The sequence below is a fragment of the Danio rerio genome, chromosome 6 (genome assembly GCF_052040795.2).
Source record: "Danio rerio strain M-AB ecotype USA chromosome 6, GRCz13ab, whole genome shotgun sequence".
Lineage (NCBI taxonomy): Eukaryota > Metazoa > Chordata > Actinopteri > Cypriniformes > Danionidae > Danio > Danio rerio.
The window spans coordinates 51521887-51543632 of record NC_141026.1 but is presented as its reverse complement, the minus strand read 5'-3'; the positions used below and the strand labels follow the sequence as shown (position 1 = coordinate 51543632).

Sequence of the window (21746 nt, the reverse complement as noted above, 5' to 3'; positions counted from 1 at the left end):
TTGCATGACCGCCAGCTACCGCCTCAGAATGAGCGAGTTTTATCCGCTTGTTCATTAAGGTAGTGTTCAGAAAAAACAAAACCCAAGCGAAGAAACTCCATACAGAGGGAACATATAAACCTACTGCTTTTGTAAGTGTTATTGTAGAACAACACAAACAGCGCGCACAAGTATAAGTGCTCAGCTGCACGCAGGGCAGGCGCAGTAGGTCACGCCAATCACTCAACGCAGAAGTACAAACCAGGCTTAAGGCCGAATTTCTATTGTGCAATTTTGAGCCAAATTCTGATGCGACTCTTCTTTGAATCAAATTAAATTTCAACTTTGATATTTGCTGTGCTGTGTTGATGCAATGTACAGGAGGAAAAAAAAAGTTGAATAACCTCTCTTGGTCGGCAGATAGTCGAATCATTTTATGGCAGGTCAGACATTTTGGTCGGCTCTTTTGAGAGAATCACGGAGTTGAATCAAAGTTGAACTCTGTGTTTGTGCTCTTACTGCACCCTAGTACTGTGAAAACTAGGGAAGCAACAATAACATTTACTTATTCTTTACTTGTCACAAACCTGTTTAAGTTTCTTTGTTCTGATAAACAAAACATAAGATAATTTGAAAAATGATGAAAACCGGTAACCATTGACTTCCATAATATGTTTTTCCTACTATGAATGTCAATGATTACTGGTTTCTAACACTCTTCAAAATATTTTGTCTTGTGTTCAACAGATAAAAAAAACTCAAAGGTTTGGAACCATGGAAACATGGTGAGTGAATAGTGAGTAAATTTCCTTTTTTGGGACTATTTAGATTTTTCAGAGCAACATATTCAGTTAAGAAACTGTTTACTGTAATGTGTAGTGATAAATGTTTTGCAGTTACTTACCATAAAAATGTTGATGGAAAATTCCAACTGCAGTACTGGACAGAAAATGTGTTTAAACCCCTGACCAAGGAACTCAGCAAAGGAAACTTGTTGTACAGTACCTCAAATGAAAGGAAGCACATGATTATCATTTAGGTTCAAAATTCAGCACAAGTTACAACATGACCAACTTCTTAATCAACATATTGTTTACCGATTAATTATATTTGGCAACATACATTTAGATAAATTACTTATTGAACAAATTGCTGAACGTGATTAATATGATTAAGATAATCGTCACTGCCTGATTGATACGATATAAAGTCTGTCTCAGACCAGTCAAAGCACTGCATTAAATTCCATTCTTCAACGCCATGTCTTAAAAATGTCAATTTATTTTAACCACAATATTTTCCATGAAGTTTTAGCACTCGTCTGCATGTGTTTTACGTTTGAACAACTAAATGATTGCTTCAGCTTATTTAAAGGATATTATTTTAATTAAATTACATTATCGTTGATGTAAAAGGCACTTTATGGATATGGAAAAAGTCACATTAAGTTAACCCCTGCGCTGGACGTTTATCGGTGGCTGATAAACACTTGCTGTGAATATAAGTTAGCCTATTAAGTGCATTATAACCCCAAAGACATAATTACAGCATCTCACGTAAAAAAATAAAGAACTATAAATGGACGCCCTTTACGTTAAAAGTTAATGTTACGCCAGTATGGGCACACATTCGACAACCTCCTAAGACAGTCAGTAGTGCCCTAACGCTAGACCAAATCGTTCTATAACAAAATCAGTATGGTACTGTCCGTTCACAACTATCTAAACGCATGCTTAATGTTAAACATAGTAAAAGCCACGGTAAATTCACAAAGGACTGAGCTAACGTTAGCAACGAAGCTTTTTTCGTTTGGAATGGCGGATCACGGACACTGTCGTGACATCAAAGAAAATGCTTATTCTCTTGAAAATAGCCATTTACTTCATTAAAAAACATTATATATCAAGTCTACATAACTACATTCTTGCTAAAAAGAATCTTTAATATATTCTGCGACATAAAAACGAGATTTGTCAAACCGTGTGTAACGTTAACTGTTAGCTTAACTTGCGAGCGCGACGGCTGGTCGCTGTGAAATTTAAAAACGACCAAAATAGACAGTCCGAACGAGAGACCATTTTATGCGTTTATGTTACCCACAAAGTTTTTCTTTAATAAACAGTCTGGTACAATATAAAATGTGACTTACTGTGCAAATGGATGTACAGAAATCCGGCTGTGGCGTCTTGCGTCAATCTGACTGGATTCTGTAAACCTTCCTTTGGGCTTTGGCGCCGAGGCAACGGAACATAACGCGCATGCGCACAAAGCTAACATAATTTTTTCTAATAGACTTTAATTAATTAATTTAGATTGGTTCAAAACACATCTAATTCACTTAAACCCGATTAATAATAATTTAATAAAATCAACAACTAAATTAAATTGTTTAAAATAAACTAAATTGAAGTATGTTTAATTTAATAGAGGCCTAAATCATTTTTTTCAGTGCTACAGTGCTCAGAATAAATGAGTAGTCCACCTCCTACAAATCTCATTTAAATTATTATTTTCGACAGGATGCTTTACAATATTATATTTGTGCATATACAATAGTTTAGTCAGATACTGAAGCCAAATCTTGAGCTAAGCGAACAAAATAACTATATAATGGTTCAAAAATTTGTATCCCAAATTTATGTTATAGAAAAATGTTAAATAAAAAAATTTAATAGTAGTAAAAATGAAGAGGAACAAAAAATATATACAATTTTGTTAAAATGTTATAGTTTATAATTTATTTTGCAATTTTTATATATATATATATATATATATATATATATATATATATAAATATATATATATATAAATTATTATAAATATTAAATGAATCAATTAATAAAACATTTAAAATGGGGTGCACTCGTATATGCTGAGCACTGTGGTTCACTTTAATTACCCTGTAACTATAATTAGACTTTTGGTCAATTAATCATAATTAGTAATCTCAATTTAAATAAACTATATATTTTTTAATTGTCTTTATTTTCTCTCCCCAATTGTTTATGATAATGTAGTAAAATATGACCCAGACATATGAAACAACCAAAAACATGCTCTTTTTTTTTTTGGTACTGTAATGTACAGTTATGTTCAGTGCACTGCCTTTAGAGGGCGTCTATGCTCTCCTTTTCAATGAGAAATGACCAGCACCAGATACAGAAACAAGCTTGATTATTGTAATATTATTTCATTAATTTTCCTTCGGCTTAGTCCCTTTATTCATCAGGGGTCGCCACAGTGGAATGAACCGCCAACTTATCTAGAATATGTTTACACAGTAGATGTTGCAACCCAGTACTAGGAATAATCCATACACACTAATTCACACACATACACTCCGGCCAATTTAGTAGTTATTCAATTCACCTATAGCGCATGTGTTTGGACTATGGGGGAAACCAGAGCACCCGAAGGAAACCCATACGAACATGGGCAGAACATGCAAACTCCACACAGAAATTCCAACTGAGCCAGCGGGGACACAAACCAGCAACTTTCTTGCTGTGAGGCGACTGTGTTAACCACTGAGCCACCGTGTCACTATTATATTGTTTCACTGTATGCAAATAGAGCTTGTTCTACATTCCTGACCTCAGAGAGAGTCACTCCACGTTGATATAACTGATAAAACAATCCATATTTATTCAGCCCCCTCAAAAAATGCATTATTATTATTATTATTCAATCAGAATACAAACAGCTGCAAACATAATCAATATTCTATGAATAAGGTGGATAAGGAAGTATTTGCTGCCGGACAAAATCTTTTGCCTAACCATAAATATTTCACAAAGGTGTCATATTTGATCCTGCACCTCCCGCTCGCCATCATCTATTCTTGTCTCTTCTGAACATTCTGTTCCTCCTCCTATTGTCACTTCGACACACACACACACACACACACACATTCTCGCTTTGCACACTCTCCAGAGCATTTGCCAGTATACATTGACAGGCTTTATACACCTATATCCATCTCTTAGACATGCATCCAGTTCCCCATCTATTTTGCTCCCAAAGAAAATGGCTATTTTTAGCACACCCTCCTCTGGGTGGAGAGTGCAGAGCACTATAAGCTGAGCACTTAAAGCGGAGGGAAATCAAAGATGCCAACAGCCAGACGTCCCTCCCGTGAACGGTTTGAAGCAACCAACCTTTCCCTCATGGATGAGCTAATAATATCGACATCAAAAATAAGCTCCTGGTGTTCTGAAACAGTGCGACGGCGTCATTATTTCCTTTTCTAAAATTACAGTAGCTCTGAGCATCTCCGTGACATTTACATGGTGGAGATCCACTGAAAGGGGGTTTCATATATCATCTTCATTGTTGTATTCGCTGACGTATTCATCTGGAAGGGTTAAATGAGGGTCTAGTTTCATAGATTGTCCATTGGTGGTGCTTGTAAAGTGCATGTTTTATATAACACTGAAGACGCTCCTACAAAAACATGGCTGGATGAATATTCAGCGTCTTATTATTTGTCCTTCCAGAAGGGGTTGAAATAGACTCAGTGCAGCTCTCTGCCAAATGAGGTGTTTGTTGAAGTCTAGACTCCCTCAGTCTGGCTGTTGAGCACAGGCTATAGGGCCTGAATAGCTGTATACACACACACACACACACACACACACACACACACACACACACACACACACACACACACACACACACACACACACACACACACACACACACACACACACACACACACACACACACACACAGTATTGCATAACTATAAGCAGTAGAACAGACTACTTCTTTCTTCCTTTCTTTTGCAGGCTCAACCATGTGGATTGGACAGATTACAGGGCTCGTCTCAATCACTGCAGCCTACTCATGTTCTCAAGGCCAAATGCAATCAAAGAATGGTACCGCAGTTCTTGTAGCTTTGCTGTATTTTGAACCTGTATCAAAATCTCAAAACAATGCTTGTTTATGTTTTAAAGGAATAATTCAGGTACATGGATGATTTGCAGTTAGTTTAGAATGACTTTCCTTACTTCAGTTAAGCTTTTACTCTTTATAGATAGTGCAAAACACTGCAAAAATGCTTTACGTTGAGTTTTTGTCTTGTTTCTAGTCTAGATGTCTAAAAATCTTAAACCAAGGAGCATTTCTAGACATGTAAAAAATTTAGTTTTGTTTTTCAGAACTCATTCACTCCATTTTCTTTTCGGCTTAGTCCCTTTATTAATCCAGGGTCGCCTCTGTGGAATGAACCGCCAACTTGTCCAGCACATGTTTTACGCAGTGGATGCCCTTTTAGCTGCAACCCATCTCTGGGAAACATCCATACACTCTCATTCACACTCATACACTATGGACAATTTAGCCTACCCAATTCACCTATACCTCATGTCTTTGGACTGTGGGGGAAACCGGAGCACCTGGAGGAAACCCATGCAACGTGAGGACAACATGCAAACCACACAGAAACGCCAACTGAACCAGCCAAGGCTGAGTGTGTTTAAAAAACAAGCAAAATTATCTTATTTCAAACCAAAAACAAGATTGCTTACAACATTGGCAGATTATTTAGTTTTTTTAAAGGAAAAAAAAAATCATTCATTCATTCATTTTTCTTTGGCTTAGTCCCTTATTTATCAAGGGTTGCCACAGCGGAATGAACCGCCAACTATTTCAGCATATGTTTTACGTGGCGGATGCCCTTCCAGCCACAACCCAGTACTGGGAAACCCCTATACACACTCTCATTCCCACACACTCATACACCACGCCCAATTTAGTTAATCCGTCTCACCTAAAGCGCATGTTTATTGTTTATGGACTGTGGGGGAAACCGGAGCACCTGAAGCAAACCCGGCGTGAACACGGCAAGAACATGCAAACTCCACACATAAATGTTAACTTGATCCAGTGACCTTCTTGCTGTAAGGCAACAGGGCTAACGACTGAGCCACCATTCAAACTTTATTTAATTTGGACTTGGTATATTCATTTATTCATTCATTCATTTTCTTTTCAGCTTAGTCCCTTTATTAATCAGGGGTCACCACAGCGGTATGAACTGCCGACTTATCCAGCATATATTTTACACAGCGAATGCCCTTCCAGCTGCAATCTATCACTCGGAAGGCGACAGCGCTACCCTATGCGCCAATGACTTAATGTATCTGAAAACAAAACATTTTTTACTTCTCTAGAAAGACTTGTCGAGCTTCCCAATTTAAGATTTTTTTTTTTTAGTATTTAGACTACAAACAAGACAAACATTTTTTTTCTCATTGTGTCACTGTGGGTTATCACACGATGTTTGAACTTTTATGACTTTTTAAAAAATATATTGTAATCTGTGTCAATGAAGTACACAAAATGTGGATCTTCAGCTGATAAAAGGATTAAGAAGATCTGTAAGACAGCATTTTCAGAATTAAACCCTTGATAATAGAGCAAAACATTACTTTATAATTATTAAGCCAACATGATATGATACTCCATTTTACTTCAGTAAATTAAAGGCCTGTTCACATCAAGAATGATGACTATAACTTTATAACTAATGTTATCACTCGCACCAACACACAATATCATTCTGTAGTTTTGTCATCTGCCATTTTAAAAGCTCTAAGTCTATAGCTAATTGGCTGTTTTTACAATTTATCCTCTGGAAAATCCAAAAGACATTCATTCAACTGTACCATTATTGTCAAGAACTAGATATACTTCATTCAAAATCAAACTGGTGTGGTGTTATTTCAAACAAACTGAGGTAAAATCAAAGTTCATAATGAATTTGCTTCAAAAGTTCGAAACAGCTTTGCAAAGAACACTTCAAGATCATTTGTTTTGGCTAATAAACAACCTTAAATTTCCAGTTGGTCTGTGGTGTGGTCCATGGCTCTGACATTTTTGATCTGTAAATCCTCTCTGGTTTATTAACTCTGTCCATGAGCGCATTCATATATTCATTTGACCACCACTATCAGCAATGTACTGTTCAGTAACAGTTTACTACTACCCCCCAACCCCCCCCCAAAAGAACTTTACTGTGCGTATATTAAAATTTATTATCATATAATTATCATCCTTGGTGTGAACATGTCCTAAATCTGTATGGTAAATCAGCCCCATCTCATGAGAAAATGTAACTATTTTCCGTAATGTCAGAAAAGTGGCTATGATTTCATTCAAATGAAAAAATGTAGTCCTAAAGCCCAAACCCCACCCTTAGCCCTATTGTCACCGGGGATTAGCTAATCGTACTAAAAATCTTAATAGATCGTACAAATTCATACAAATTAGCTACCAAATCAAAAAGTTCCGAATTGTTGTGAGATTGCGATGAACAAATTGATCAGAATTAAAGGTGCAGTATGTAAGTTTGACATGCAGTGGTTGAATTGGGTATTGCACTCCCGGTTCAAAACACATATGCAAGCGCAGGGGTCCGTTCTTCGTACCTCGCTTAAATGATCTAAGATGATTTTGCCGATCCTGGATCTTTTAATCTTGATAACTGATTTCTCGCTAATTTGGTTCTTCAAACAAGTTCGCGAATCAGATTAGAATGTCTGGATGAACTGATCTGAGATCGCTGCGTGTGTTGTGAAGGACAGATCTATCGATCCTCGAAATCATGATCAGCAATGCAACGATTGGCTGACGGCAAAGCAGCGTAATGACATCATCTGATTAATATTCAATTATCCATGTGAGCAAAATTACATCAAATTAGCAGTAAACGGTGCGTTAAATATGACACGCAATAACCTTCCACATTTGTTGTGAGCTGCAGGCTTTACACTTTCATGTGTCGAGAGTATTCATCGTGTATTTCAATGCAAATCAATGTATTTAGTTCTACATTTAGAAAATATTTTCTTTATTGTAGTAACCATTTTTTTAATCTGTGTAAAGAATAACTGGTTGTTTACAAAAGCATTTTGATATTGGTAAAGGCGTCTGCAACTTTTGTGAAGCATCAAATCACTGGCATATTAACAATCAAAACATGTTTATAACTGCGTATTATTGCTTTTAAAAAAAGTCACATATTGTGCATTTCTATTACACACAATTTGTACTAAAGCGATCTAAAAAGTTCATACAATAAGTTTTCTTTTTGCACCCCCAGGTGGCAGTCTTTGTACTTTCATTTCGAGGGTGCAGATTGCATACGTTTTATTAATATGTATAACTTTATTTATTTTATTAATGACTATAACTTTATATATATAGTTAAAAATATGTACCATTTTCCCAAGTGTATAACTACTACTGTAAGAAAATATCAGAATTGGGAACATACTTTCTGTATTATCTTTGCTTGAACTGAGCCGATCTAATCCTGTTTATATGAATTGAACCTGCTCCCGATCAGGTTTGACCTAGCAGAACTGTTGCTATGACAACAACTCTCTGATCAGCTTTGAAGAACGAAATGATCCTGGATCGTGCCAAATCGTCAATATCCAAATCCAGCTAACTGAGTAATCCACGTACGAAGAACGGACCCCAGGTTGCCAGATTGACGACAACAGGAGCAAGTCTGACTATCGAGCCTAAAGGCTGATTTAAGTCGTGTTCTAAATAAAAGCAATGGCATGCGATAGAAGGAAAATTTTCCATATTAAAATGAGTTTTTGTTCCAACCAACACCTCAAATTGAAATATTAGAAACAGCTTCTTTTTCTTGCAGCTGAACAACTTGATAAACTGACAGTAATCACCTCAGGTACACCTCATGTGCTTTATTCAGTTTTAAATGCTAATAATGTAAGTTTAAATGCCATTTTACCTGACATTTATTGCCATACTACTGAAAGCAGCAGCAGATAGTTCACCTCATCTTGAAAATAAAATAAATCATTTGAAATTGAACTTAAGAACTCTGAAATAATACAAACCAACACATATTAGTGATTCAGCATCTACATTTAATAATGTTAAAGAGGTTTAATATGTATTAATTAGATTATAAACCTTACAATTTCATTGGAGTGCAGTAAGTGCACTATTCTGTGCTTCTGAACGAATGTTTTTAAATTTTTGTCATGTTGTATCTGGTGCAAACAGCTAAATTGGCTTATCACTGCAAATATTGTCAGGTGGTGTGTTGTTAGGACACAGGGTAACAATGTAACCTACTCGCCTACATTTGTAATGTTTACATTTGTAACATTTATATTACTTGCTAATTAATAACCACCTCATGTGGAACTCTGACTCTGCGTCTCATTTCGGAGGCTGTTACTGTCCACTGGAGGTCGCATTTCGGTCGAAGTCGCATGCTTTGAAAGCGCAATTTTCCACCAAGGCAACCCAGGCTGCTGAAATATATTTGGCCAAACTGGCATTGGGAGGGTTAATAAGACCAAAACAAAGACAGGCGTTATGGCATGTAACAAACATTTCTTAAATATCTGTAAAAATATTATGGTATTTTTATGATTTAGAAGCGTCAAAAACTTACATACAGCACATTTAATTGGTACGAAAACATACAATCTTAAAAGTAGGCATGCCCCCCAAACCCCTGAATGAGCAAATCGTCCTAATAAATATGAAATATATCGTACAAATTCAAACAAATTAGCCAATAAATCAAAAATATTGTTGTGAAAGTGCAGTTGATTACAATTAATAATTTTAAAAGTATAGCTTTTCTGGATGGTGTCTTCACAGTTCATAGATTTGATTGAATTTGGCCTTTTTCAATCCCTCAAAAACATTTGTAAACACAAAAAAATTGCATAAGTTGGCACATCCTCCTAAACCATGATGCTGGAAAGATTATAAGATGCTTACAGACAGCTGTGTGACATTCAATGCTGTCATTTAGCCTTTTAAATGACATTTAGAAAATCAACCCACTATGCAAACGTGATACGGGAAGTCGGTGCATCTGCAAGCAAAGTGATAACTGCGGTTTTCCAGTGTTTCACAGATGTGCCTGTCCGATGAGGAAAAAAAAACAGAAGACTTCAAAGAGGTACTGTTATAGCCCTGACATTTGATACTGCACCAAAAAAAGCACAATATATGTCATGGGTATACATTTGGTACAGTGACATGTTTATGCATGTTATCATGATACATCTGATTCACCAACAGCATACTGTCCAATGTCATGCATAGAAAACCTGCTGTTTGAGCTGCATTAGAGCTGAAGTGTGTCATTTCTGTACATTTACTTCAATTACAAATAATCACGCCAAATATTTTTGCCCGAAAAATATCAGCCATGATTTTAAGCGTTCACCCTTTTCCATAAATTGATTACTTACAGCTCAGATTGATGTATTTTATCATGAACGAAGACACACGTCAGCTTTAAAGCTCCCAAACATACGTTTAACACATTTCTTAGGCACTGGCTAAGCACTGTGGGTTATTGGTTTGGTTGAAGCAGGTTTAACTTTGAGGTATATACACGTTTGTTAAACCTACCAGAACTGTGTGCGTGTCGCGGTGATATCTAAACTCTGAAATAAAAAAAGATAACCCAATTAGCAGCAGCTGGGAAAGCAGTAGCCGCTTTTACATTAGCAGCATCAGCACATAAAGTTTGCTAAATAAATATTAGCGAGACGAAGACAAAGGCACCTGCAGCCCAGGTGAGAGATCGGAATAGATGTGGGTGGGTATGCAGTTGTGTGCCACACAGCAAATGATAGTCAAAATGTCAATCTATCCATAAACAGTCTTAGGATATTGTGACTAATGAGGAGCATGAAGATGAATGAGATTTCGCTGCCTTGATAATGGCTGTACATTTAAAGGGATAGTTCATTCAAAATTGAAAAAACAACTTAACTGTTAACTTAATTGTTTAAGTGGATTGAACATAAACATTTAAGCTGTCCCAAAAAAAAAAAAAAAGAAAAAAGAATGAATTGTGCAATGTAAAACCCAAAAAGTTAAGGCAACTCAAACCATTTGAGGAAACGGATTGCAACAAACCATTTCAGTTCAAAAACTAATCCTAATCAGTACTGTGATCTTAATCCATTTGAGTAAACGAAGCAATTTGAGCAGAGTAAAACCCAATAAATGAAGACAACTCAAACCGACTAAGAACTGTAAAATCCAATAAGTTTAGGCAACTCAAACCATTTGAAGAAACCAATTGCTACAAACCATTTGAGTCAAAAAAACTCATCTATATGAGTACTGTGAACTTACTCCATTTAAGTTAAAGTAATGAGGTACTTAATTAACTCATTACCTTCAACACTGAGTTTAAAACTCTTTTCAAATGAATGATTCAAATGAACGGATTCAAATGAATGAATTAACTTTTAGTCAATTTTGAGTTAACTGCACTCATTTCATTTGATAAAGTTGACTGTGGGTTTTACAGTGTGTTGTTTAGCTTAATTTAAATAAGTACTTTGACAAACAGCAAATGTCATGCTTATGAGTGTAGATACTGTACTGTAAAAACAAATGCAAGATTCCACACAATACCATCATGTTGTCCCAACACAAACTGATTAAGTTAGCTTAAATGTTTTTATAACTTCAAGTGGATTAAACCTAATATATTTAAGTTAACCTAATCAGTTTGTGTTGGGACAACATGAAGGTATTGTGTGGAATCCAGCATTTGTTTTACAGTATCTACACTCAAAAACATGACATTTGCTGTTTGTTTAAACTACTTATTTAAATTGAGCTGAAACACAATTCTTGAGATTTTTTTTGCGACAACTTAATAGTTTTATGTTAAAATCGACTTAAATTTGTAAAAAGGAATAAGGTTGTTTAGGCCCAATCCCAATTTCATTTTTTTTGCTCCACACGTCCCCTTCCCGTGAAGGGAAAGGGCTTCAAAATTTACCCCTAAGAAATGGGACACCACTACAGCACCTGTACACGTCATCATGTCATCACAATCTCTTGCTTCACATGATCTCTTGCTTCACGACTGCTATAGTTATTCCAATTATTTTTTGGTATTTACCTTCAGGACCTCACTGAAGGCAACGCTTTCATAACGATATAATGTGGCAATAAGATCGTAACTGTACTGTGCATTTACACCTTGGTCATATTCATCTATGTAAACACACGAAAACAACATTAACATTATAGCAGACACTGTAAAAAGCTCATTACCAGCCACAATACTTTTCTGACAGGGTTTTACGGTATCAAATGTGAATGTATGTTGTTGAACTGCATTACAGTAGTATTATGGATTATTGATAGCGAAATTTAACATTTTTATCTTAGTGTTTTTTTTTTTTAAATAGCATGACGTAACAAAAATGAACAAGGTTATGAATGTATTAAAACATATGCTTAATAATGTCAAAAAATACAAATTTGTGCATCTCCTAACTTCTGTGTGCAGCCTTGCTGCTGTTGTAGATGGTGTATTCTGGGAATTTTTTGTACCGTGAGGGTTGCGAGTGTGGTCCTGAATAAATCTCTGTTCTGACCCTTCCTGTTAGCCCTACACCTTCGAGCTAAAGAACATTGGGACACTCCTACCCCTCCACATGAATGCACAAAATGGTTAAGGGAAGGGCTAAGGGGTGGAATTTGGATTGGGCCTTAATACCTTCATGTTTTCCCAACAAAAATCGATTGTGTGGAACTCAGCATTTCTTACTGTGTACTTTTGTGTTTAACAGAAAAAAAAGACTTTGAGGTGAGTAATTAGTAGATAAATTTAAATCTTTGGGTGAACTATCTCTTTAAGTACATGTCCATGACCAAAACCTTATTGAAAGGTTAAAACACCAGTATTTAGCTCCCTTTGACTCGTTATCCAGTCTCTTCTACACAAGAGTCTTGTGCAAGCCTGTGAAGTCTAGATTTCAAGGTCACCTGAAGCTAAGACAATCAATGTTCCAGCGATCAATGCTCTAATGGTGCACCGTCCATCCAAATGCAAGGCCGAGTGTATTTTTATACTTTCCCTTGCAAAACAAAACCTGAAACTGAAAACAGCACCTTTGAATCACAATAGACATTTGCAGATAAAAATAGATGTATATATGTATATATACAGAGCAAGACACTGTACATTTTTTTCTGAATACATAGCTAACTGAATATTTCTTTCTGTTCTGCTGAAAATCCATGCCATTAGGATTGAGGCCATGCAGGACTATAATACCTGTTTTTCTTGATCAAAGGCAGTAAAAAAAGACATCTAACGAGCTTTATCAAGGTTGTTCTAACATCTGAAAAGGATTTCAAGATAATAGACAAGCCAGTGATTAAAAATAATTCGACATCCGTGCTACAAATTTGCTAGGGGACATTAAAGAGTGAACTACAATATGGCTCATTAAGTGGCAAAGTAATTTGAATATCAACTACATTTTGGACTATCTCTGCAGCTTGCAGCAGAAACAATAGAACAATTACACTGAACAGTATGCTCTTACACAAAATACACTAGCACTTTTTTCTGTGGCACTAGGGTGTTGTTTTTTTCATCATTTGTCATGTTTTGTATGCTTCTTATCTTAAACAACTACAAATAAGGATAGTTAAAAGGTGGTATGAAATGAGAAGAAGACAACCATTGAATGACAGCAGACATAGACGCCGTAGACTATAAATAACAGAAAATGTGACATAGAGACATTCATCTCGTCTTCAAAAGCTTTGCAGCAGGGTAATCGTGAATAGTAGATACAAGTGTTGTCCATACATACGTATTTTGGATCCACACACAACTATAAACACAGAATCAGGCAGTTTTTCAATGACATTCCCAGCCTGTTCACCACAATAACGCTGAAATACTGTGAATGTTCTCTGTGGTGATCTTAAACGAGCAGCAAAGTGGATGAAACATCTGTGTATTGGACTGCATGTGACCGCAAACCTTTTTTAACAGCAGACGAAGCACGCAAATAACTTTTCTTTGGCTAAGCTTGGCTTTGAAGGTAAGATCATGATGGATATATATCATGTGCTTTTTTTTGTATAAATACTTGGCTCTGGAAAAGATGTTGGATGATGCTGACGACTCCATGCAAACACTGATTATTAATATTTGGACTGTGGACAGACCTGGATGTAGGGTTGAACTTTCAATAAGTAAATTGAGATTGGATATCTCTTTAACATCATAGTAATCCTTCAAACATGGCTTACCAGTCCTTTTATATTTCAGTTCATACTCGCTCCAGAATTAACTAGACATCTGTTAGCATTTTTTTTATATTAACATAATTTGTATTGGCTAAAGTGCAATTGGCGGTCTTCAGATTCTCTTCCTGAAAGTCTTCATTGCTGTTGTTGACACCTTCTTGGATTTCCATGTAGTCGGATTTGCTGATGGTGGATCCGCTTCGACTTCCCTTCAGCTCTTCTTGCGAATCGGCTTTGGGGACGTTAACTTGGAGATACTGGGCCTGCTCTTCCCCTTCTGTTTCTCGATGGTAGAAGTAGTTGAAGTTTGAGACAATGACGGGCACTGGAAGGGCGATGGTCAAGACGCCAGCGATGGCACAGAGTGATCCGACAATCTTTCCGCCGATGGTTGTGGGCACCATATCTCCATAGCCAACGGTAGTCATTGAAACCACAGCCCACCAGAAGGCATCTGGGATGCTGTAGAACTGCGACTCTGGTTCGTCCGCCTCTGCAAAGTAGACGGCGCTAGAAAACAGGATGACTCCAATGAAAAGGAAGAAGATGAGTAGACCTAATTCTCTCATGCTGGCTTTGAGGGTTTGACCGAGGATCTGAAGACCCTTTGAGTGACGGGAGAGTTTGAAGATTCTGAAGACTCGAACAAGTCTGATGACCCTCAGAATGGCAAGGGACATGGCTTGCTGTCCTTGCTGCCCGTCCTCTGCCTTCTCCGCCAGTTCTGTTCCCAGTGTAATGAAGTAAGGGATGATGGCCACCACATCAATCATATTCATAATGTTCACAAAGAAGCTGGCTTTACTAGGGCAAGCAAAGAAGCGCACCAAGAACTCGAAGGAGAACCAGATGATACAGAGCGTCTCTAGAATGAAGAAAGGATCTGTGAAGTAGGTTGATGTGTAGCTGGTTGTGGAATTATTGACGTTAACGGGAACTTTATGCATCTCCTCCTCATCGCTGCGGAAGATGGGTAAGGTTTCCAAACAGAAGCTCACTATGGAGATAAGGATGACCATTACAGATATGATTGCTATAATCCTGGCTGGCCCTGAACTTTCTGGATACTCGAACAGCAACCAGACCTGCTTCTGAAACTCATTGTCAGGCAATGGCCTTTCCTCTTCTTTAATAAAACCCTCATCCTCCCTGAAAATCTCAATGGCTTCGTCTCCGAGCTCATAAAATCGAATCTCCTCCGAGAACACATCCAATGTGACATTGACTGGTCTCCGCAACCTTCCGCCTGATTGATAGTAATAGAGAATGGCGTCAAAGCTGGGGCGGTTTCTGTCAAAAAAGTACTCGTTCCTTAGTGGATCAAAGTACCTCATTCGCTTCTTGGGGTCCCCCAGTAATGTTTCAGGGAACTGTGAAAGGGTCTTGAGCTGTGTCTCAAAACGCAGACCCGAGATGTTGATGACCACTCGTTCACAGCACTCCTGCTCGGTTCCAGGGTCATAGTCCTGAGGAAGACCAGGGTGTGCCGCCGCCTCGTCTGAGGGGTCGCCGGTGGCCACAGTCATTATGCAGGAGGGTGAGGCCTGCACTTTTCACAGAGGCGGGGCACCGCAGGGTGGGGAAATGCAGGAAGAGAATCCAAATGGAAGGGGACTTGACAGCGGAGAGCTCTAAAGGCCACAGCGTGCTTCCGGGTGGGACTGAAAGACAACAAAAGATGTTTGAAAGCAGAATACAGATATATTTAATGTTGTTTACAGATAGTCTAAATCAGTGGATTTCAATTCTAGTCGTAGGGACCCACCACTCAGCACATTTTGTATTTATCTTACATGGACATCAGTAATCTAATTATTTGCCTTAATCTGAAAAAGACAATAATATGATCAAGGTGGTTACATGAGTTGCTTTTTGAATGTACCTTTCATAATCTCGTTTTACACGTTATAGTACATAGTTCGATTAAAGTCATTACATCACCATTAGACACTAGTTTCCTCCGGGGTTTCACACAACAATAGTTGGTGTTTGTCATGGCACCACTTTTTGTGTGTACGTCCTATTGCAAAATGTCGCAAAAAGTACTACACAATAGTAATAGATGCTTACATATCTGTAGTGCACTTTAATAATGCGACTAAAATAGGCATACACCACGTCTTAACTGATTTCTGTTTAGTTCAACTATGACTTTAATCAGATTAAGGTAATCAAAAATTGCTGTTTACATTGTAGATTCTTCATTCAGAGTATTGTCTTAATTGTATTAAAATCGGAGTATTGGTGTCCATGTAAAAATACTCAATGATTTGCATCAAGTGTGTTAAATAAGGGTGACATACAAAGGGTGAGTATTGGGTTCCCAGGACCAAGATTGAAAACCACTAGTCCAGGAGGGGTGGGTAACATTGATCCTAGAGGGCCAGTGTCCTGCAGAATTCAGTTAAACCCTAAAAAAATACCTGCCTGAATCCTGAAAAACTCGTTTGGCTTGTTCAGGTGTGTTTAAGTTTGGAACTTAGAGGTTTCTATAGGGCCACTGTCATGCAGAGTTTAGCTCCAGCTCTAATTAAACACACCTTAATCAAAGTGTTTAGGCTCACTAGAAACACTCAGGTTAGTGTGCTGGACCTAAACTCTGTTGTACATTGTCCGTTGGGAAACAGGTCTGTTCTGAATAGGGTTAGGCAACTCCAGTCTTGGAGGGTCATTGTTCTGCAGAGTTTAGCTCCATCCCTAATATATATATATATATACACACAAACACACACACACACACACACACACACACACACACACACACACACACACACAGTTGAAGTCAGAATTATTGCCCCCCCACCCCCAAAATTATTAGCCCCCTGTTTATTTTTCAGATATATAAATAACAGATTACTTTCATCTTTGCCATGATGACAGTAAATAATATTTTACTAGATATTTTTCATGACACTTCTATACAGCTTAAAGTGACATTTAAAGGCATAACTAGATTAATAAGGCTAACTAGTAAGGTTAGGGTAATTAGGCAAGTTATTGTATATTGATGGTTTGTTCTGTAGACTATCGAAAAAAAAATAGCTTAAAGGGGCTGATAATTTTGACCTTAAAATGGTGTTTAAAAAATCAAAACCTGCTTTTATTCTAGCCGAAATAAAACAAATAAGAATTTCTCCAGAAGAAAAAAAATTATCAGACATACCCTTAAAATTTCTTTGCTCTGTTAATCATAATTTAAAGGGGGGCTAATAATTCTGACTTCAACTCTATATAACCTGTCTTCCAAATTACTTAAAAGTTACAAACTTCTGTGTGTGATTAGAGATGGAGTCAAACTCTAAAGGATAGAAGTCCTCCAGGATTAGAGATGGCAAGTAGGGTGAACTTCAATACGTTCTGATAATGTTTCATTAGTGTTCATTAAAAATATGATGCCAATGGCTTAACATTTTCCACATTACTTTAATGAAAAAATATTTAAAATGTATACAATAATCATACAAATCTTCAGTATACTATACAGAGGAAAAAGAGGGGAAATCACATGTATAAGAACACTTGACCTACTTGCCTGATACTCTAAAAAAAGAACAAAGAAGTGATAAAATGTTAAAGATGACGTTTCTCAGACTGAAAGAGGCTAACCTTATGCATTATTAATAAAACAAATGTTTATCATAATACAAGTACTGTATGTCCCTAGTCTAATATTCATGAGAGATCACACATGCAAAGCTCAGGCAAGTCGTAGATCTTAAAATACAGCACACTTTGTATAAAAGAGCTTGTTTGGTTTCGCATTCACGTGCAAAGCAGATCCTTGTCTTTCTTTTAAAGAGACCACCACAAAATGAAGCTCTTCGTCAAGCCCTGTCAGATGTGTCTGGTGTGCAGCAAAGGACAAACAGCCATTCACATAAAACCCCATCTCTCAAAGTGCAGTCAAGTGAAAGAGGCCCTTCTCTGTGAGACATGCACATCCTACATAACCATGCTGTATCCATTCAGAGCTGAAGGCGTGCTTTTGCTATCCCTTTCTCCTCCTTAAGCATGAAATACCTAACCATTCAAAAAACCACATATGACATGCCGTTCCTACATATCTGCTGGACCCGTTTCACTGGAATGTTGCTTGTCCCAAATGGTGCCAGCATGCTCTAAAATATTCAGCAGAAGCAGCCTATGAAATATTAAACTGCAGGAAAATACATTTTAGGCTTTACAAGACTTGGTGGTCTTTCCTTTTCTCTATAGATCCTGTTATACATTATAAATAAGATGCATAAGGATGGATAATAAAATGAACACAAATTAAATTGATGAATAATGCGTCCATGCATTTGAGTGAATAATCATAACTGAGACATCATACCTGCTTGAATAAACTTCTAAATCTTCCCTGTGGTCCCTCAGGTTCCCAGGAGCCTCGAAGTGAGGATTGCACTCCGCCGTCTTTGTAGCCACGATGAAAAGGGCAAAAACACATCGGATTGCTTAAATCCTGACTGCCACTGTCTGCTGTAGCTCTCGGCGCACCGGCGTATTGTGCATAACGGGGCAGGCAAAGAGGAGGGGCGGAGAGGTACAGTGTACGGGTGTGTCCTCGTCTACCCCAAAGCTTCCTTGCGTCAGGTTGTTCCAGAAGGGAAGAACAAAACAAGCATGTGATGCAAAAAAAGGAGGATCCCTTTATTCACATGTAAGAAGGCTATAGAGGTCACCATTATCTGCACTAGACGTGTTGCAACAAATGACCGCAGAGATGAATGTGAAGCACCAGGAGTAGGCAGCATCAGGCTTGCCCATTAATGTAAGTCTTTTAGCGATCACATCAATTAGCTTAGTTAGGACAGTCAATCTGTTACTGTAATGGGAAACACTCTTTTAAGTGACAGATAATTGCAACACTTATTGGGGTCAATGGGGGTATACAGTGCTCAGCATATATGAGTGCACCCCCTCAGAAATCTATCTTTTATATTCATATTTTCTATAGGAAGCTTTTGAATATTATATTTGTGCATATACATTAGATTAGTCGGTACTGAAGCCACATTTGACGATAACGGTAACGTCTGACTGACGATAACAGTCCAAAAACTAGTACACCCACATTTATACGTTATAGAAAAGTATTAAATACAATTTTTAAAAAGAGGAAAAATCAAGAGAAGCAAAAAAATTAAAAAAATGAGTTGAAATGTTGTAGTTTGTATTAACCCCCCCCCCAATATTTTGCTTGAATTTAATTGTATTATCTTTCAATTTCTAAATATGTTTGGTGACTATAATATTATTTTAATAAATAAATCTGTTTAATAAATCTGTTTTGTTTAAATGCACTAAAATACATTGCTCACTGGGAAATGGATAAAAATATTCATTTTCAATATGGGGTGTACTTAATTATGCTAAGCACTGTATCTGAGATCAAAAAGATTATTTTTGACCTTGAATACACATTATACATAATTCAAAAACAACTAATTATAAGTAACATTTAATATTGTTTTTACTTTATTTTATTCCAAAATTATTTTAAACCACAAATAAATTAATGTAAATAATTATATGAATTATATAATATTTATATTATTATAAATTATATTTAATAATTCTTTAGATTACATTTTAGTGTATATATATATATATATATATATATATATATATATATATATATATATATATATATATATATATATATATATATAAAGTTTAGTTATACACACAAAAAACACACTATTATATTATATATAAATTTAATAATAAATGCTAATTATTTATTGTCACATGACAAGAAAAACGGCTGTGCAAGCTGGATAAACCCCCAACTGACTTTATCTGCCAGACAAAAGTTCAAGTTATATTAGAAAATATTTGTATATATATATAATAGTAGTACAATTTATGCCAATATTTTTAAAAAGTCTGCCTATTTATTCCCCGTTTTAAACAGCTCTTTATTATTAATTCTAAAAGCCCCACAATATTAATCAACATACAGCAACTGAAAACGTTCAATTAAGAATTATATATGTCAGTATGAGATGCACTTTTACCTTGATGCATCAAGATAAACGATACTGCAAAATAAATTGACTGTTAAACCCAATAAATGTCATCACAGTTAAAACGTGTTGTCAGGCAGCCTAAAATTGCATGTTAATGATTTATTCATACCAAAACTATTTTCTAAGGAACCTAGGGTTCAAATATAGAAGAATTATCCTTGAAGTACCAACTGCGCCTTGCTACTTTTTGCAGAGACACCCTAACACAGTATAAATGCTAATTCAATCAAGCTGTCATTTTGACAGATGCAAAACATCATAGAGCAGAAGTCTGCAGCAACAGACGTCTCGAATCTGTGCCTACCTGTCTGTCTACCTCGCTTGCCGACGTCTCAGCAGTTGTTGCATTATGTTCACTGAACAAGCCATTAGTCAGTTAGTTAAAGCGTTAAATGAAATCTGCAGTCAATCGCTGCTCTGCATACCAAAAGACTCCTGGATTACAGACACGCGCTCCGTCCGCGCGCCACTCCTCACTTTATCCGCAGAGTGGCCATTTAAAGGGGACGCGTCACTGTGAGCTTTCCACGACCCGCTCTCTGAACACATCACTCATTTTAACGGGAAATGCATTCACTGTTGATTGGCAGTTATAAATGTGCCTGCCACTTGTAATACAGAAGTGTATTCTGGAGGACAATATATTCAATTTAGCATGCACTTATTAATTAGGCTATACACATAATTGACAGAGTCAATAGAGCAAGGCAATATACTTTAAAAGTACAATTTTTTAATTCATAAATTTTTTTTGACAAGTTAAATTGAAAGGGAGAATTTTTAATTTAAACATCAGAATTTAAGCACTTTGGATTTTAGTTAAAAGTGAGATTTGTTTATTTATTTCTTTAATTTTGGAGTGAGTGTTGCATACTGTATGTGACCCTGGACCACAACATCTGTAAAAGTTTTGAAAATAAAGATTTATATGTCATCTGAAAGCTAAATAAATAACCTTTCTACTGATAATATGCGGCTGAGATACAACTATTGATAAAAAACTGGAATCTCAGGGTTCAAATAAACCAAAATACAGAGAAAATTGCCTTTAAAGTTAAAAAAATTAAGATCTTAGTGATGCTCCTTACTTAATAATTTACTGATTTTGCCATAAAAGAAAAATCTAGCATTTTGACACATACGAAATTTGTATTTGCCTGTTCCTACAAATACACACATGCAAATTCAGACTGTTTTTGTGCTCCAGAGTCACATATAAGGTTATTTATAATGTTTTTAAAAGGTACTTAATGGTCTTTGTGTTTGTTTTTGTGAGTTACAGTTGCTGTAGTTGTAGAGCCCATATCCAATGTATTGCATTTTACAATACTTTAACAATGGCTACATCCACACTGCATGCAAATGTGGCCTATATCTGATTATAATTTTTTTTTTTGCGCACATGTGATTCAGATCTGTTTTTTTATGACAGTGAACAGCCCAGACCGTGTGAAATCTGATCTTTTCTATTCTGATTTGTGCCACTTTCATGTGGTATTAAATTAGATACAGATCTGATGTTTTGCAATCTGACCGCAGTGTGAATGGTTATGTAGAAATTCATCATCCAGACCGGACAAATACTTTACCCCCAAAATTTAAGGTTGGACATTTTTTTATATTTTTGGAATGACAACTGGCGCTCGTTAA

At 36.5% G+C, this 21746-nt stretch overlaps 1 protein-coding gene and 3 long non-coding RNA genes across 5 annotated transcripts in view; 2 read left to right on the top strand and 2 right to left on the bottom strand.

The window, feature by feature from the left end:
• The window catches only part of LOC147843665 (uncharacterized), a 628067-nt gene extending 625844 nt beyond the window's left edge, over window positions 1-2223 (bottom strand). Inside the window, exons 1-2 of the long non-coding RNA XR_015494217.2 lie at window positions 2129-2223; window positions 884-984 (exon numbers count right to left, since the gene is read on the bottom strand). This is a non-coding gene — a long non-coding RNA (uncharacterized LOC147843665). The remainder of the gene's footprint in view (window positions 1-883; window positions 985-2128) is intronic.
• Window positions 2224-3018: 795 nt separating this feature from the next.
• Window positions 3019-10837, top strand: LOC147843664 (uncharacterized). The gene is made up of 2 exons (XR_015494238.1): window positions 3019-7391; window positions 8465-10837. It is a non-coding gene; the product is annotated as an uncharacterized LOC147843664 (long non-coding RNA).
• On the bottom strand, window positions 9939-20568 carry LOC100537815 (potassium voltage-gated channel subfamily A member 2). Of its 2 annotated transcripts, none has more exons than XM_087258070.2 (3): window positions 20401-20568; window positions 18398-18647; window positions 9939-15725 (listed from the first exon to the last, which is right to left on the bottom strand). In XM_087258070.2, the coding sequence occupies exon 3, from the start codon at window positions 15588-15590 to the stop codon at window positions 14109-14111; it is 1482 nt and encodes a 493-aa protein (XP_087114196.1). In that variant the 5' UTR covers window positions 15591-15725; window positions 18398-18647; window positions 20401-20568; the 3' UTR covers window positions 9939-14108. The 2 variants fall into 2 exon arrangements, with proteins under 2 accessions (XP_087114196.1, XP_087114197.1); XM_087258071.2 differs by having other exon boundaries at window positions 18398-18643.
• Window positions 18439-21746, top strand: part of LOC141386358 (uncharacterized) — a 39546-nt gene continuing 36238 nt past the window's right edge. Inside the window, exon 1 of the long non-coding RNA XR_015494267.1 lies at window positions 18439-18835. This is a non-coding gene — a long non-coding RNA (uncharacterized LOC141386358). The remainder of the gene's footprint in view (window positions 18836-21746) is intronic.

What these genes read in the sequence shown, in the direction of transcription:
- LOC100537815 (XM_087258070.2), bottom strand. Translation starts at nt 15,590, where the DNA reads ATGACTGTGGCCACCGGCGACCCCTCAGACGAGGCGGCGGCACACCCT.